At 31.5% G+C, this 16,958-nt stretch overlaps 1 protein-coding gene across 1 annotated transcript; it reads right to left on the bottom strand.

Annotated features, from left to right (window-relative positions):
* Positions 1-7,929: 7,929 nt before the first annotated feature.
* Positions 7,930-10,792, bottom strand: LOC114174525 (protein SINE1). The gene is made up of 3 exons (XM_028059363.1): positions 10,704-10,792; positions 8,856-10,173; positions 7,930-8,658 (listed from the first exon to the last, which is right to left on the bottom strand). The coding sequence occupies exons 2-3, from the start codon at positions 10,164-10,166 to the stop codon at positions 8,188-8,190; spliced, it is 1,782 nt and encodes a 593-aa protein (XP_027915164.1). The 5' UTR covers positions 10,167-10,173; positions 10,704-10,792; the 3' UTR covers positions 7,930-8,187.
* Positions 10,793-16,958: the final 6,166 nt, after the last annotated feature.

Here is a 16,958-nt window from a genome sequence, read left to right as displayed (position 1 = left end):
TCCTCTGTCACTGTCTGGGAGTAGAATCTTGAGAGGTACTCAAACCTCTCCACATAGTCCTGTACGGACAAGTTCCCCTGCTGCAGGGTGAGAAACTCTGCCTCACGCTCGTGTTTAGCGCTGTCAGGAAAATATTTTTCCAGGAACCTCGTCCTGAAGTTAACCCAATTCACATCCTCAGCTCTATTTATCATCTGCTGCTGCATACTCATCCACCAGTATTCAGCTTCAGTCACTAGCAAGAAAGTGGCAAAGTTCAGCTTCTGCGCCTCTGTGCACTCTATCACTCGGAATATCTTCTCACATTCTCGCAACCATGCGTCAGCCTCATCTGGGGTGGCTTTCCCAGTGAACTTAGCCGGTTTGTGACGCATGAAGTCCTCCATGGTCACTGGTCTGACTGGTGGGATCATAGCCCGCGGGGGCGCTGCCACGGGCTGCATAGCATCCACCATCCTGTGGATTGCGTTAGCAATCTCGTCAGCCCCGGCAGTGTTTCTACGCCTCCTGTTTGCCATTGCCTGTGCACGCCACATATTTCAGCTGTTAAAATCAAACAGCTAAGGATTAAATCATGCTCTATTAATTCTAGCAACTAACACACATCAATCAATTTCACACAACAAACGTAAGCTCACTCCCCATTTTGCCCCAAAAGCATCAAAACGTTTGCTCTGATACCAAATGTAACATCCCTAGGGAATATTACTTAAAAATAAATATTAAAATAATAATTTCATTAAATAGCCATCTCGATAAAAATTCCCAACGCGGGAAAGTTTCATTTCATTAAATTATCGCGCCAAAAGTCATAACTGATTCATAATTCATTACAAGTTCCCAAAATTGACATTAAAAACATAATTACAATTTAATAAAAATCCTAGCACTACTCCCATGCTAGCCCCTCACTCCGCCATCTGAGCATCCTCAGCACCACCTGTATCAACATCTGCTCCCGTGTAACGAATTACACGATCATCGCCACACACAAACAAGCAAGGGTGAGCTGAGAAAATAAAATGATAAGCATATAACACAAAATAGTTCATTCACCCATCTTACACATTATCTATGAATCTTGGCCAAGACCCTAACCCCAAGACTTAACAGTCTTCAATCATACAATTGGTTAGCCTTGGACTCGAGAATCTGATGCTCACACGAACCTGCCCGCTCGTGGTCCTGCCTCTACGAACCTCCCCGCTCGTAGTCCTACTCTACGGACCTGCCCGCCCGTAGTCCAACACATGTGATCCACAAGCCCCCGTACCTCCCCGCACGTGGCATCTCTCAACGTGAGCACGGAACATACGAACCTCCCCGCTCGTATCCCCACGTGAGAGTAACTTGATATGAACCTCCCCGCTCATATCATCACATGTCACACCATCCATGAACCTACCCGCTCATGGCACAGCATCTCCCGATCCAAGCAAAGCATCATTGTCAGATGAAACAACATACCAAAAATGCAAAGGTTAACAGCGTTTCCGCCTGGCCCGGGCCACATGCCGCCAGGCGAAATAGCTCCAGACCGCCTGGCGGTATTCACTCACCGCCAGGCGCCAGCGTTCCCAGACCCCACTATTTTCTCGTCACCGCCTGGCGGAGCACACCGTGCCGCCAGGCGCCTGCTCAGTGCAGACTTTCTCACGCTAAGGCTATCGCCTGGCGGCTATCAGCAGCCCGCCAGGCGCCATACCAGAACCACCCCTTTCTGGTTTATGACACTCCAGTTAATTCAGTTTACCCTTTTTTTGCTCCCTTCCATAAATCGCATAAGAACCCCAAACTCAACTCTCACATAGGCAGGCCTATAATTATCATATGCAAACAATTACACGTACCTTCCCTAACCGCACAACAAGATGTAGGACTTCTTCCCATTTCCTATATCCATAAGTTACAACCCATTCCTCAATTGAGACCACTCCTACCATACCTTTAGCATCTTACATTCCTGTTTCACGCTACAACAGCACTACCATGCATTTCGTTCCATACAATATTACCTAATCCGACAACTTACATTTAAGCTTACAAGGCATCAAACACTTAAAGTCTATAACCACTATCCAAAGACATCTAACTACACTTATGCGGAATTCTAAGCTTTCGAATCCTAATCCATTAACTGATGTTATCCAAATTTCTTTCTTTACTTAACGCAATTTCCAACAACCCATCCCATAATCCTTCCATCAACTCCTTCCCATTACCTTACATACTTACCCACATATATTACTCATTACCATGCCCATCTTTAAGTTCCAATACCACACGTAATCTTTCCCTCATGACTACCCCAGAGCAACCTTGATCATGCCACTGTTCTCGCCATCGCCTGGCGGCAAGCTAGGCGCCGCCAGGCGGTATACCAGAACCCAGAAATCTCCAGGTATCTGTACTCGTGACCTGCCCGGCGATCCAAAATTCGAACTGTACCACGTATACCTTTTTCTTTACGCGATAACTCGCACCTGATTTAATGTCCCAGTTTTTATTTAACGTAATCTCCTTAAATTCATACACACCATGAACCCTAACAACTCAATTCGAATCCTACCCATTTCAATAATCCAACTTTGTCCATGTTAAATTTTAAAGGGTGTCCTCAAGCACCATCAGACTTCAATTCAAGCCAATTCATAATATCACTGAATAAAATCACCATCAGAATTCCCCATCCCCCTGCACAAAACGCAAAGCAACAGAAAAACGCAACACTGTTGCGCCGCCTGGCGGATATTCATCCCTGCCAGGCGGTTTAAGCCATCAGAGACAATTTCCACACACAAACTGATGAACCGCCTGGCGGCACATGCATGCCCGCCAGGCGGTTTCTGGGCAGAACCCAGAAAACGCAAAAACAGCACAAACCAGACAGAGAATTCATGCACTTATGATCACGCAAGTCATAACAAGATGAATACGAATAATAGCACGTAAAACAACTCCCCTTACCTGGATTCCTTGCCAAATTCGACTAAGTGTGATTATCTCTTCACCAAAACCTCTCTAGCTTTGCTTTCCACTCCTTCTTTCGCGTTTTTAGCCTCACTCCCTCACGTAGCAGCCCCAAATTCTCAGAAAACCCTCTGTTTATGAATACCACGACCCTAAATGCTGTTTTCCTCTTCTTTTAACCTTCTCTCTCACTCTTACTCTCCTTTAATTGCCCCTTTTAGTGACTTGCACGAATTTTAAATAAAAATAATGCAAAATAACCCAAATGCTTATTTAACCCTCTGTTTTCCAGCCCTTAGGTTACCCCTCCTTGGCTGCTAGGTTTCTAACTCCTCCACATTCATGCACCAGAAAATTTGGCAAAAAGAAAAGTAATTTAGTTCTCAACAAGGTTTGAACCCACACTCATGCATATACTAAACCAAGGCCAAACCACTCAACCAACACACGTTTCATGCTAAATCCTACAATTTTAGGAGTTTATCATGATCCATGCAATTCAATATATAATCGCACAAAAACATATAATTTAAATAACATTCAAGTGCCACACATAGGACTCGAACCCAAGTCCTCACACATAATAAAGTGCTCTCAACCACTTGAGCTAGCACCTTTCCATGTCATAGCTCCTCACATTTATTGCTTTAAATATTCTCGCTACCCGTCCTAATATTAATTAAATAACTATTTAATTTTCCCGGATCTTACAGCAACTCAGTTCAAACTCCAATTGTTCCCAGCTTTAAGATTTGTAAAGATGAAGAAGGAAAAAAGGTGGATAAAACCTTTTTCATGCAAATGGAGGGTTGTTGTATCTCACTTCAACTTGTCTTATGTATCTCACTTCAACTTGTCAAAATTTGATGTTTGTTGTAGGTCTTTTGAGAAGATATATGGAGAATCCCACTCAACTCCATTTACAACTAGCAAAAAGGGTACTAAGGTACATACAAGGAACTACTGAGTTTGGAATTTTCTACAAGAAAGGAGGAAGTGATAAACTTATAGCATATACTGATAGTGATTATGCTGGTGATGTGGATGGTAGAAAAAGTACAACTGGAAATGTCTTTCTTTTTGGATCTGGAGCTGTATCATGGTGCTCTAAGAAACGACCAATTGTGAGCTTGTTAACCACCAAATTTGAGTTCATTGCAGAGGCATCATGTTCTTGTCAAGCTATTTGGTTAAAGAGGTTGCTTATGACACTTGATCAAACTGAGCAAAAGCCCATAGCTATTCAGTGCGATAGTAGTTCTGCCATCAAACCATTAAAAACTCTAGTGATGCACAGACGTAGCAACATATAGATGTTCGTTTTCACTTTCTTTGAGCTTGTACAAGCAGGAGTGATAGAATTGATTCACCGTAACACTTTAGAATAAATTGCTGATGTGATGCCAAAGCCCCCCAAGCTAGATGTTTTTTTGAAGCTTCGTTCAATGCTTGGAGTTTGTACAGAGAACAACTTAAACTAATTTCTTCTTCGTATTAAAAGAATTTAGTTTAAGGGAGGAATTGTCAGGAAGTGGTCCAATAAAATCCCACTTTATTAGGGATAGTTTTTATTCAATTACAAGTGTGCCCCTTAAATGTAGGCTTTTTCTATTTTTCTTAGTTGTGTACGAGCTATTTAATAGCCCGGTGCCTTCCACTCAATAATACACAGTGCATTCGTTCAAATATCTCTCTCTCATGTTCACTTTATTATATTTCCTTTAACGTCGACATCCGTAATACGAAAGAAAAAGGGTTTACGGATGTCGACAACCGCAACACAAACCACTATACCGGATGTTGATATCTGTAATACTAAAATTTGACATCCATTTTACTTGACACTTTGTAAAAATAAAATACTCTACAAGTCAAAAAGCTAACGAAACGAAGTTTTGGTTCTTATTTTCTAATGTTGATATGCATGTAAACTAGTAGTGCAAAGTAAAATTACATCTAACTAAATCTAACTAAGTGTTGCGAAAAAATTAACTTAACTGATGTGGAACAGAAATGTTGCTACGTTGTGGATGTGAAGAAGAAAAGAAAATTGTGTGCTTAGCCAGATCTAGAGAGAAGGAAAAATCTTGGCCGAATGTGGAGGAAAAAGGAACTTACGAATCTCACACTTGTGACACACATAACTAGGTCAAATTAGGGGTATTGATGGATTAAGTGGGTGAGACTGCTGCATTAAATAAAAGAGAGAGAAATTATTTTCAATATTTACTACGGGGCAATCCGAGAATTATAATATTTTGGGAGTACAAAAGAATCTATTGGAGGTGAAGGGAGAAGACTCTGTACATGGGTGGAAAAGTGAATCATAAACTATGGTCGATCCATTAGTCGTCAAAATTTGGTACGTTGGGTTGGAATCTTCAACTACACTTTTTTATCTTGTTAAATTGGCAAACCAAAGGCTTGACAGACCGACTAACTCACTGACCTGCTCTTTTTTTTTAAATTAAAAATTAAAATAGAAAATAATTAAAAAAAGGTTAAATTACCCTTTTGGTCCCTCTATTTGTCAAGAAATTTCAGTTTGGTCCTCAAGTTTTTTGTTGTCTCAATTTGGTCCTCATTTTCTTAAAAATGATTCAATTTGGTTATTGCCGTTAATTTTGACCAGACGGTGTTAAAGTCAATGTCACGTGTCAATTTATGGTTTTTTTGAATTTTTTGAATTTTTTTTTATTTTTTACACGTGTCATTTCATAGTTGTACCACGTGTCAAAATGACTCAATTTGACATGTGGCAGAACTATGAAGTGATACGTGTAAACAATTAAAAAAATTCAAAAAATTCAATAAAACTAGAAATTGACATGTGGTATTGACTTTAACACTGTCTGGTCAACTAAAGGTAAGGACCAAATTGAATCATTTTTAAGAAAATGAGGACCAAATTGAGACAACGAAAAACGTGAGAACCAAACTGAAATTTCTTGACAAATAGAGGGACAAAAAGAGTATTTTAACCTAAAAAAATTATATTATATTACTTTAAGGATGCAAAATATGCTTGTGTATTGTAAATTAAATCATTACCAACTAAATTAGGTTCCAATTATTAGTTATAATAGAATAATTTAACATATAGATGATAGTTATTTTAATTTATTCAATTATTGAAAATCTAATAATTATTTTAATTTATTCAGTTAATAAAAATCTAATAATTATTTTAATTTATTCAATTAATTTAAAAATATAATAATTATTTTAATTTATTCAATTAAGAAAATTAAGATCACTGTAAGATTAAAAATTTTTATAAAATATTTATATAATTAAATATATCGTAAATATTATACATATAAAAAAATTAAAAAGAATTTAAAAACATAAAGAAAGTTGGCTGGCCTATCTTTACTTTTCCATGTAATATCATTTAGTGGGGGTAATATCATTTAGTGGGGGAAAGGATCGTCTTTTTCAGTAATTCACTCATAATCTAATTTGACGTCATATAAACATAAAGATCATAAATATTATATTTCTCCTCTTGTCTAACATTTTCTTTCATCTTAAGTTAAAAACGAAGACAAAAACATTTAATCTCAATTGCTCTATACGATTTCTTTTTCTCGCATGTACTTGGACGAATGAATAGACTTCAATTTCTTTAGCACTATATAGCAATGCAAGTGAGACTTACCATGTGGTTGCATAATTTTGTAACTCTTTATCTTCTTCACTGTAACTCTTCCACCAAAAAGCTGGACAAATAAAAAGCCTATATAATTCCACGTTATCTTAATTGTTATACTCTTTTTGAAATTATGAGGACTACTTAAAAGCATTACCATGTTTTTTATCCTTAGTGTCAACTTTTATACTTCTTAAAAAAATCTTTAGTCACTTTTCATTCTATAGAGTTGTTGATTAAGTTGAAATCTAGTATTTCCATTTAAGATTTCATTTTTCAATCATCTCATATAAATTATATAAGATTTCACTATGTGCAATGAAGTTTGTATAATGAAACCTAATAAAAATATAAAATAAAACATAAGCATTAAAGATCGTTATTAAATTGAAATATAAAATATATAGTATTATAGTTACTACTTTGGGTCAAGGTAGTAAGCAATATCACGAAGAAGTCTATAATTTCAAATTCCAACAAGTATCAATGATTTTTTATATCTTTTTATATATTGGTAGTCTTGATTCTTGAAATTTTTAGTTATTTGTTATTTTAGCTCTATTCATATATATCTTCACATATATATGGTATGTCAAGTTTGGAGTCTTTATCTATAAACCTTAGTACTTTCGCAAGTAACTCATTCCAAACAATATTGGATGAATTTTCAAAATTTATCATCACATAAAACAATTTTTACCTTTTTTTTACCTTCATTTTTTACTAATATGATTACTACTAGTTGTCCATTCGTGTGGATAAACATATGCTGAAGAGGACTCTTTTGTTATGTAATACACTCAAGGTTGAGAATAAAAGTTGTAAATATTGTTACTATTGGTCGAGTTAATCTTTTTTTTTTCATTAAGAATTATATATGCTATAAATAAGAGTTGTGACTTTTTTCTTTATATTAGATTTCCACTTTTTCGAAAGAGTCTTGACTTCTTTAAATTTTTTCTTTATAATATAACTTCAAAATCATCTCTTTCATATATCATTCCGAAAAAAGGTATAAATAATGATATTTTTCTTTATTCAAACAAGATAATGTTTCATGTAACATCACCTAACAAGTAAATGCTATACTTATACCTTGCTAAAAGTTTATATAAAAGTTTAATTGCACTCATAATTTTTAAAATTATCATTTTTGTCGATTTCTGAATTATTTGTTATAGAATATTCTTTAAAAAATTTTAAATAGAATTTTCTGAAAAGAATTTCCAAGATACGTTAAATATATTTTGGAATGAAATTTCTAGAGCAAAAGTTTTCGGAACAAACTTGTCTAAACATATATGATATCTTTTGAACAGGGCTTTCTCAGACAAGATTTCAATTCAAACTGAACATTACTACAAAAAGCTTTCTTCACTAGAAAGTAAAACTCCATAAATATGAGTGTTTACAGGAAAATAAATTCACATCGAAGATACTCAATGGGCCACGACATACACTCCTGCGACACAGAACTCTCCAACATTGTTGGAATTAACACCTACTTTCACAAAAGCATACCTAAAATGCCTTTAATTCTCAGGATGTACCAGGTAACGAGGATGTTAAGTTGGTACAAGATAATGACCTTCATCCTGAACATTGATCCAAAGTAAAGGAGTGGCCACTGCAAGAAGAACAAATGAAAGACCACAAACCAATTTGTATTTAGTCTTTTGTAGTGCAGTTGGTGTAACATTTCTGTTTTCAGAAACCACTTTGGTTGACATCTGCTTATTGGCATCTACAGGAAGGTCATCTGATGATGAAACGGACTCTGAGCTAACTTGAAACTCAACCTCACCACAACTTTCAATTACTTCACTATCACACTTCACATCATTTGAGAAACCCTTCTCATCATATTTTGAAGCTGGACTCCACTCAATGTTGCCTGAGGATAGGCTCTTGAACCTTCTATTCTGTTTCTTAGAACAACTCAAAGTCAAATCACTTGAATCTTGAAGAGAATGAATGAGTTTTCTTGGGGTCTCGAAGATTTTTATGCTGTCGATCGTTGCCTGAGTGCGTGACCTCTGATTAACAACACACAATATGCTAACTCAATGAGTAAAGACAAGTGATTTAAACGTAATACACATTGCAGCTCAGGAAAGCATTGAAATTTCACTTACTATTCAATTCAATAAAAACAAAAGCATGGTTTGAATTATTACTAAAAGGTAGGTTTTCACAGGTTCAATGGGACATAACAAATGTGAGAGAAACTTACAAGGGGACTTGTGGTGGTGCTTTTGGATACTCCATGCCTGGGATTTCTGTGCATGAAACCAGCAAATTCCTCTGTATAATATCCATCTCCATTGGAAAACTCGTGAATCAATGAATGCTCTGACAAAGCACTTTCCTTTCCTACTTGTGAGAACAAGCCATCCTTCAGGGACACATCAACCCCTCCATTTTCATTACTCCAGAGCTTCCTGGTCACGCTTCTTCTTTCATAGTTCAAGTTGCTTGAAATGGGAGACTCCATAGATTCATATCCAGGGAAAAAGTCCAAAGTGCGAGATTCTGGTGAAATAGAGGAAGGAGTAGAAGAAGTATTCTCTCCCTCTCCGGAAGAAGTGTGTTCTCCTTCTCTCGTACTAAAATTTGACCCTGTCACTGAAGAAGGGCTTTTTGCATACCTTGGCTTTTTATCACATGCAATTCTCTTGGCAGTTTGCAGAGCCTCAAGTGCTGCACCTTGGACAAATGCCATTTTATCAGATTGGCACTTCTCCAACTCCTCAATTATGAATTCAACCTCTGAGAATATGCTCCTGGAATCCAAACTTCTCATCAAGAAGTTGACCATCTGAATGGATGAAAGCCTCTTCTGAGAATTCCCCTCCACAAGACCAGCATTCACAATTCTTATTCCAGATTGTATGAGCAACCTTGCATATGCTTCAATGACCAAAGCATTGCGCTTGGCCAAAGACATAACCAGACCCATGTGTGAGTTGGTTTGACCAGACTTCCCTTCTAATGCCACAGCAACATTCTGGCAAACCCTATTCACCAATTCATCAGAAGCATACCTCCAGTTTTCTGAATCCACCAGAGCCTTCAAGCAAAGGGCAGCACCCGAAGTTAGCCCCTCCTGAGAACTCGCGAGAGAATCAGAAAGTGGCATGCAAAGGGACTGAATTATATTCCTCCTTTGATCTTCAGGGGTTGAAGGGTCAATTCCATATCTTGCAATTGCAGGAACCACCTTTGAACAAGCTTGTTGGAGAGGGAAAGACCCAGCACTTGAAGCCAACGTCTTGACTATGGTTTTCATGATTGTATCAATCAAGGGAACAATTTTGACACCATGAACCCGTGCAAGAACCTCGTAGATTGAAATTGTGAACTCCTCGGAACAATTTTCCTTGCTCTCTGAAACTTTTGCAAGAAACACAGGAATGGCCTTGAAATCCAAATCTTTTACATAGGATTTCAGTGCTTTCATGGCGGACTTGCGACTTTCTTCATCTTTGTCAAGATTTGCCAGCTCTTGCCGCACCAAAGGGCTGAGACTCCTTCCCATTCTCATGATAAAACTAAACACACGCCACAATCAGCAAGGACAATGAAATACAAAAAATCAAGTGCAAGGTTTCATAGCATTGCAGTGAGAGAAATCCAAAGTTAACAATCTTTCTAAACAAAATCTAAAAAAAAAAAAGACATTCTTTCTGTTTAATTAAAACCAAACACCCACCACCCACAATAACAATGAAGTCAAAAAAAATACACACACATACACATATGGCAAACATTTCAAGGACATTGCAGTAAGTAATATAAATCTAAAATTCACAAATTTTCTTAACAAAAAACCGAAAACCCCAAATGGGTGTAAACGCCACCAGTCTGAAACCCTACTGTACCCCTTTCTCAAATAGCTGAATCTTCACCAATTAAAAGAAAAGACAGAAACTTTGGGGCATTCAAGGGAAGGGAAACTCAGTTCTTTTTGTTTTTTACCTTCTTGGTAATGAAACACATATATTTAGTTACCTCAACAAAAAAAGGAAAATGATGAGAATTATATAGTGCAGAAGGCAAAGACTGAAGCTAGAAAATTCACCTTGACGTGAAGAAAATGATTAGATTGAACAGCTGTTGAATGAGGAAATGCAAAAGGATTTTAAGGAGGAGAAGAAGAAGCAGTGGTGAGAGTGAGACATTCAAAATTTCTTTAAAATTACGCCGCTATCCCTCAATGTGGGTCCCACCCATGATTCAGAAGTTATGCTTCCAAAACTGCCCTAAATTGTTTTTGAAAAAAAACAATGAATAAATACACATTATTAAGAGCTTTGACTTTATCGAGTAACTAGCATGTGAGTAATTAAGAGCTTTGACTCCCAAAATCCTACCAATTACTAAAGCATTTGATTCTTTGATTACTCTCCAAAAGTATCCTATAATTTACTACCATCGTCAAAGCCATTTTTAAGGATTTTATTAATATATTTATATTTTTAAAATAAAAATCTAAATTCAATTAGAGATTAAAAATAATTTGTTAAAAAACACAAAACTTGATAATTTTTTTCTAATAATTTTTAATATTTTTATCAATAACAAATAATTCATCACTGTCGCTTTTTATAATTAAAATCTAGATTTTAGTTAAAGGATCAGTTTGAATAAATTGGATAGGATATATTTAAAATAAATTAGTCTTCTAGTTTTTATTTACAAGATATTTATCTCAAAATTTGAAAATTTGAAAAATATATTAAAATTTTATCTTATTTACATAAAATAATAAAGACATTAATTAATTGCGTTATAAAATTAAAAATAATCAAGCTATATTAGTTTTAAATGAATTTGATTTCTAAATTAACAACCAGATTTTAAAACTTAATTACTCGGAGTAATATTATGCAAAAATGTTTTATAAAAGAAATAAATTAAATATAAAATTGCTTTAAAATGTATGTAAATACTATTAAGATGCGTAATTTATTACATTTTCATACTAAAAATAATTATATTAAATTTTGACAACTTTTTCATAATTCAAATTGACATTTTTTTAATGGCTTCTCACTCTTTATTTTTTTTTTCACATTTCAAAATTATTTAAAAAATATCAATTTAAGTTATAATAAAAGTTGTAAAAATTTAATTATTATATTATATTTTTCATAATTATAATAGTGGACTTATGTTCGTAATCGTTTTAGTTAAATTCAAATTCAATATTAATTACTTTTAAACTTTTTAATAAGTGAAAATACTTATATTTAGTGTTAGAATAATAATGATTTTATTAATTATATTTATTTGTAGTATTTATATTTATTTAAATTAGTATTGACTAAATCAATATAAAATTTATTTATTTTATTATTTATTTAAATTAATATTAATTAAGCTAAAGTTAAAGTAATATATTTTTAATAGTTGTAAGTAATATATTTTTAATAGTTGTCACTTATTTTTTTAGTATTATGAATGTTTGTTGATGAAAAATGACTCAAAAATAAAATAGAAGTATAAGGAATATAAATTTAACAATATTGACTAATTAGTATCTACTTATTTTCTTACCTTGTTAATAGGTAATTGTATGTCTAATTAATAATCTATTATTTGTTATTCTCAAGAAATAAATTTCTTAGATAGTATTTTCAACTCCCATATAGCTTTATAGAATACTATACTACTACCAAGACTTTTCACTCTAAGCTGTAAATGCTAGCGCATGCAAATTTTGATTTTATATTTTGTATTATGGTCCATACTCTACTATTCTCTTGATTTCAAATTTGTATATATTTGCTTATAATATTTATAGCAACTCCTTTTTCTACTCCAAAATCCCCTTTCTATCTAAACTTATCTATCCACCATCTCCCTCATACCCATCTCAAATAACTTATTTAATATTCTCTATTTCTAAAACTAAATACTAATTAATAATTGAAATATAAATTTTTAGAAATTAAAAAAATCATTGTATTTTAATTATTAAAAATATAATATTAAAATTAATATTTAAGAAAAGTATAAATATCTATGTTAATGATAATCATTTTTTAATAAAGATATAATATTATAAATAAATTATTCTAAAATAAAAACTTATAGTTATCTTGCTTATATTAAATAGTAAATACGTCACTTAATTTTGCATGCCTATAAACAAACTAATTATCTTAGTTTAAATGTTTTTTATTTTAATTATCTTAATTAATTATTTTTATTTTTATTTAAAATATAAATTAATTTAGTCAAACTTAATATGATTAAGGGTATGTTATAATGTTATTATTATTTATGACAATCCTAAATGAATAATAATTTCAAAAGGATATAAAATGTTAATTAATATTACAAAAGATCACTTTTTTTTATTGAAAGTATTTGGTAGTTTTATTAATCTTTATGGAAATCCTAAAGAATGGTAGTTTCAAACTGATAACAAATTATATTAATATTATAAAAAGAATTTTACTAAAAGAGTTAAACTGAATATGTCAATTTATGATTTAATTATAAACTTATCATATCAGAATTTTAATTTTAATAGGTAATCATTTTACATTTAACATTAGAGAAAATAAAATTGATAAAAAAAAGTTAATTTAGTCAAAATATAATAAAATATTTAGAAAAGAAATAGTCAGAATTTAAAAAAATATATAATTACATATAAATAATTTTTTTTCTTTTATGTCCAAAATTATTATTTCAAAATTTTTCTTTACAATATAATTATTTATGTTTTTAAAAAACTAACAACTATTTGGATATATTTTTTGTAAAACTGTGATTATAGTTATTTCTTTCTTTTTTATTTTTACTGATTCAGTTTTTTTCATTCATTTTATTTTTAATAAATATAAATTGATTTGGTACGTTAACTCAACGACATTACATAATGAGAAAAACGTACATACATGATCACGTTAAAGATAAAGCTGACATTTCACCATTTAAGGGGAAAAAATATTTTAAAATATACTAATATAATAGTAGAAATTTGTATTCATCACTTACTAAATATAAGATTTTTTGTGTTGCATTGAGATAATTTAGATTAAGAGAAAAATAAATAACTACTTTAAAATTAAATTTGAATAATAAAAAAATTTGAAAAATTCTTAATATATATATATATAAAGTAAAATGAAAATATTAAAAATAATATGTCAAGTTATACACAATTTATCAAAATTTTATAAAAATATAAAGTTAACAAGAATGAATTTTAAATTTTTTTATCATCTTCAATTGTAAGCATAGTAGGTAATTAACTGTTTCATTGAATTGTTGAATACAATAGACTATTATGATATTTTTCGATTGTAGATACCTTTTGACCTGTCTATTACTATGGTTTTTTTTTTTTCATAATAATAAAAACAAAAGTATATACACTCAATGATTACAAAACTATAGTTCAAAATGATGGCAAAATGATGGGTGTGTTCGAATTAATATTAAAAAAATAATGAATCAAAGATAGAAGTTAAGGAGTGTATCGGTAATGGTGAGTGGTGAGAGGGTAATATCGTGAATTGGTTTTGAATTTTGTCTTATTTACTTTTTAGATGTTAGTGTGATAGATTTTGGTAGGGTAGGGTAGGGTCATTTCCCGCTTTTGAAAGTTAATTTGAATTTTTAAAAGAGGCGCCCAAATGTCAATCATATTTGACTTGCTGGGTCACTTGTTAACTGTTTTCTTAAGAAAAAAAACATTATTTGTATTTTAAAATATCTGTGACATATTTATTATTCTATATATAAAATATTGTGTTACTCATTTTCTTTTCAATTTTATTTTTAAAGATTATTATTTTAAATTAAAATAATTATATTTTTACTTTTATCTTTTAAATGATTATTAATTTAAATTTAATTATTTTTTAAATTAAAATAATTATTTTATAAAGTTTTAGTATTTATGATAATTTTAAATAATTTATGTGTATTCAAAAATTATACGATTATTATTGTACATCAATTACAAATATTTATTTCGGTTATTGGTTAATGTTAGGTTATAGCAAAATCTATAAACTTAAAATGTACGGATTGTAAGAATTATAAGAATTTTTTGTCGGAATACTTATGTTGTAAATTTAAGATTTAAGAAATAAAAATAAAAAATCGTTTTTTAATTCTAACATAATGCTTTTGGTCCATAAAAAAAATATAAATTTTATACTATTTTCGTATTAAAGTAACATTTGGAAAATATTTTAAAAAATGATATGGTACAAGAATTTATGTGTATTAAAAAATTATTCAATTATTGTATTGTAATTACAAAGATTTATTTCAGTTTTTTGATGATGTAATACAATCTTAAAGCATTTTAAACGTAGAGGTTATAGTCAAATCTATAAACTTTAAATGTACGGATTCTGAGAGTTATGTTGTAAATTTAAGATTTTAGTAATAAAAATAAAAAATCATTTTTTAATTCTAACATAATACATTTGGTCTATAAAAAATATAAAATTTATAAGATTTTTGTATTAAAGTAACATTTGGAAAATATTTTAAAAAATATGTGGTACAATAATTTATGTGTATTAAAAAATTATACAATTATTGTATTGTAATTACAAAGATTTATTTCAGTTATTAATTGATGTAAAATAATCTTAAGCATTTTAAATGCAGAGGTTATAGTCAAATCTATAAACTTAAAATGTAAGGATTGTAAGAATTATAAGATTTTTTTTTTTGGGAATACTTATCTTGTAAATTTAAGATTTTAGTAATAAAAATGAAAAAAAAATCGTTTTTTTAATTCTAACGTAATACTTTTGGTCCATAAAAAAATATAAATTTTATAAGATTTTCGTATTAAAGTAACATTTGGAAAATATTTAAAAAAATATATGGTTCAATAAGACCTACATAAAATAAGATTTTATAACAAGACCTTATAGATTTTATAATAACATCTCATTGGAGATATTTAAAAAAACAAATATAAATGGAAGAAACTTTTATTTTTTAAAAGAGATACATAAAGTTGATGGGAAGATATGAATACAACAACTAAAAATACTAAATATGTAGTAAAAATAATTCTTTGAAACTTACAAAAATTTGTAAGAAAGAATAATAATCACAAAAAAGAATAACAATATTTTTAATGTGGAAAAATTCTCTCGGTACGAGAAATAAAAATTCATAAGCATAAGCTAATCAAGTTCCATTAAGATTAATGGATACAAGAGTGTGTCAAATCAAAAGACAAAGAGTGTTTGTACTAAGTCAGTACATCAAAATAATAATGTTCTCAAATATAAAGGATAAAGAAAGAAAAAACATAAAATAAAGTAATATTGCGAGATTGATTTCTCTTAACTACATATCTCCAATTTTGAGAAGAACCATGTTGAGAACTTGTTATTAGTTTGATGTGATGATTAACGAAACAAGAATCATAACTCTACTAAGGCGGATTAGTGAATATGTCAATAATTTTTCTCTCTCTTTTTCTCTTTTCCCAAAGCTTGTGAAAATGACATGCCCTTTTAACCTAGAAGACCCTTTTTCACTTAGGTTTAGTGAGGCAAAATAAGTTTTATTAGTTTGGACTTTTTAGACACATAGTTGGGAGCCCAACCCAACCCATCTCCCTGCTCACAACTATGCGGAGGTCACTACTAGTTCGGTAATCTCATAATAAGCTTTGAACATTTGCCTTGGCTCATTGAAATCAACACTATTTTCCTGTTTATAGCTTAACCACTAATATGGCCTTATACCTTTGAGATATAAAATTAGCCTCTCGCCTCGCCTTGAAAATCCATTGGTTCTCTAAAGCCCTTTTTCCTTTAGGTAATTTTACCAAGTTATAAGTGTGATTATCATGGAAAATTTCATCTCATATTGTATTGCATCCATCCACTTTTTGTTTTTCTTCACTTTCTAAAGCTTTTTCAAAACACTCAAGTTCTCATAGTTAAGGTTACATACTCATGAGAATGATACTTACAAGATGATTTTATCACCATGTTGGACCTCCTAGTAGGAACTTCTGGTAATTTAGGTGTATCACCACGATTATCATGATGTAACATATCATTTTCCTCTTGTGCATCATCAATTAGAACATCTACTCCTACTTGTTGATCATCAACATCACCATGTTGCTCATCATTTTGACTATTAGTCTCAATATTATCCAGATTATGAACAAATAACCACATTGAATTACCATAAGGAAATTACTTCTTTCTCGGTTGCAATATTTTCTATCATGTTAGTGTCTTCAATGGCTTGGTCTTCCATTAACTACACATCAAAACTTTTGATTAGCTTCCTCTCAACAGGATTATGCAACCTGTGCCAAATTCAT

The sequence above is a fragment of the Vigna unguiculata genome, chromosome 1 (assembly GCF_004118075.2).
Source record: "Vigna unguiculata cultivar IT97K-499-35 chromosome 1, ASM411807v1, whole genome shotgun sequence".
NCBI classification, from domain to species: domain Eukaryota; kingdom Viridiplantae; phylum Streptophyta; class Magnoliopsida; order Fabales; family Fabaceae; genus Vigna; species Vigna unguiculata.
The sequence above is the reverse complement of the archived record's forward strand: the minus strand, read 5'-3'. Positions and strand labels throughout refer to the sequence as shown.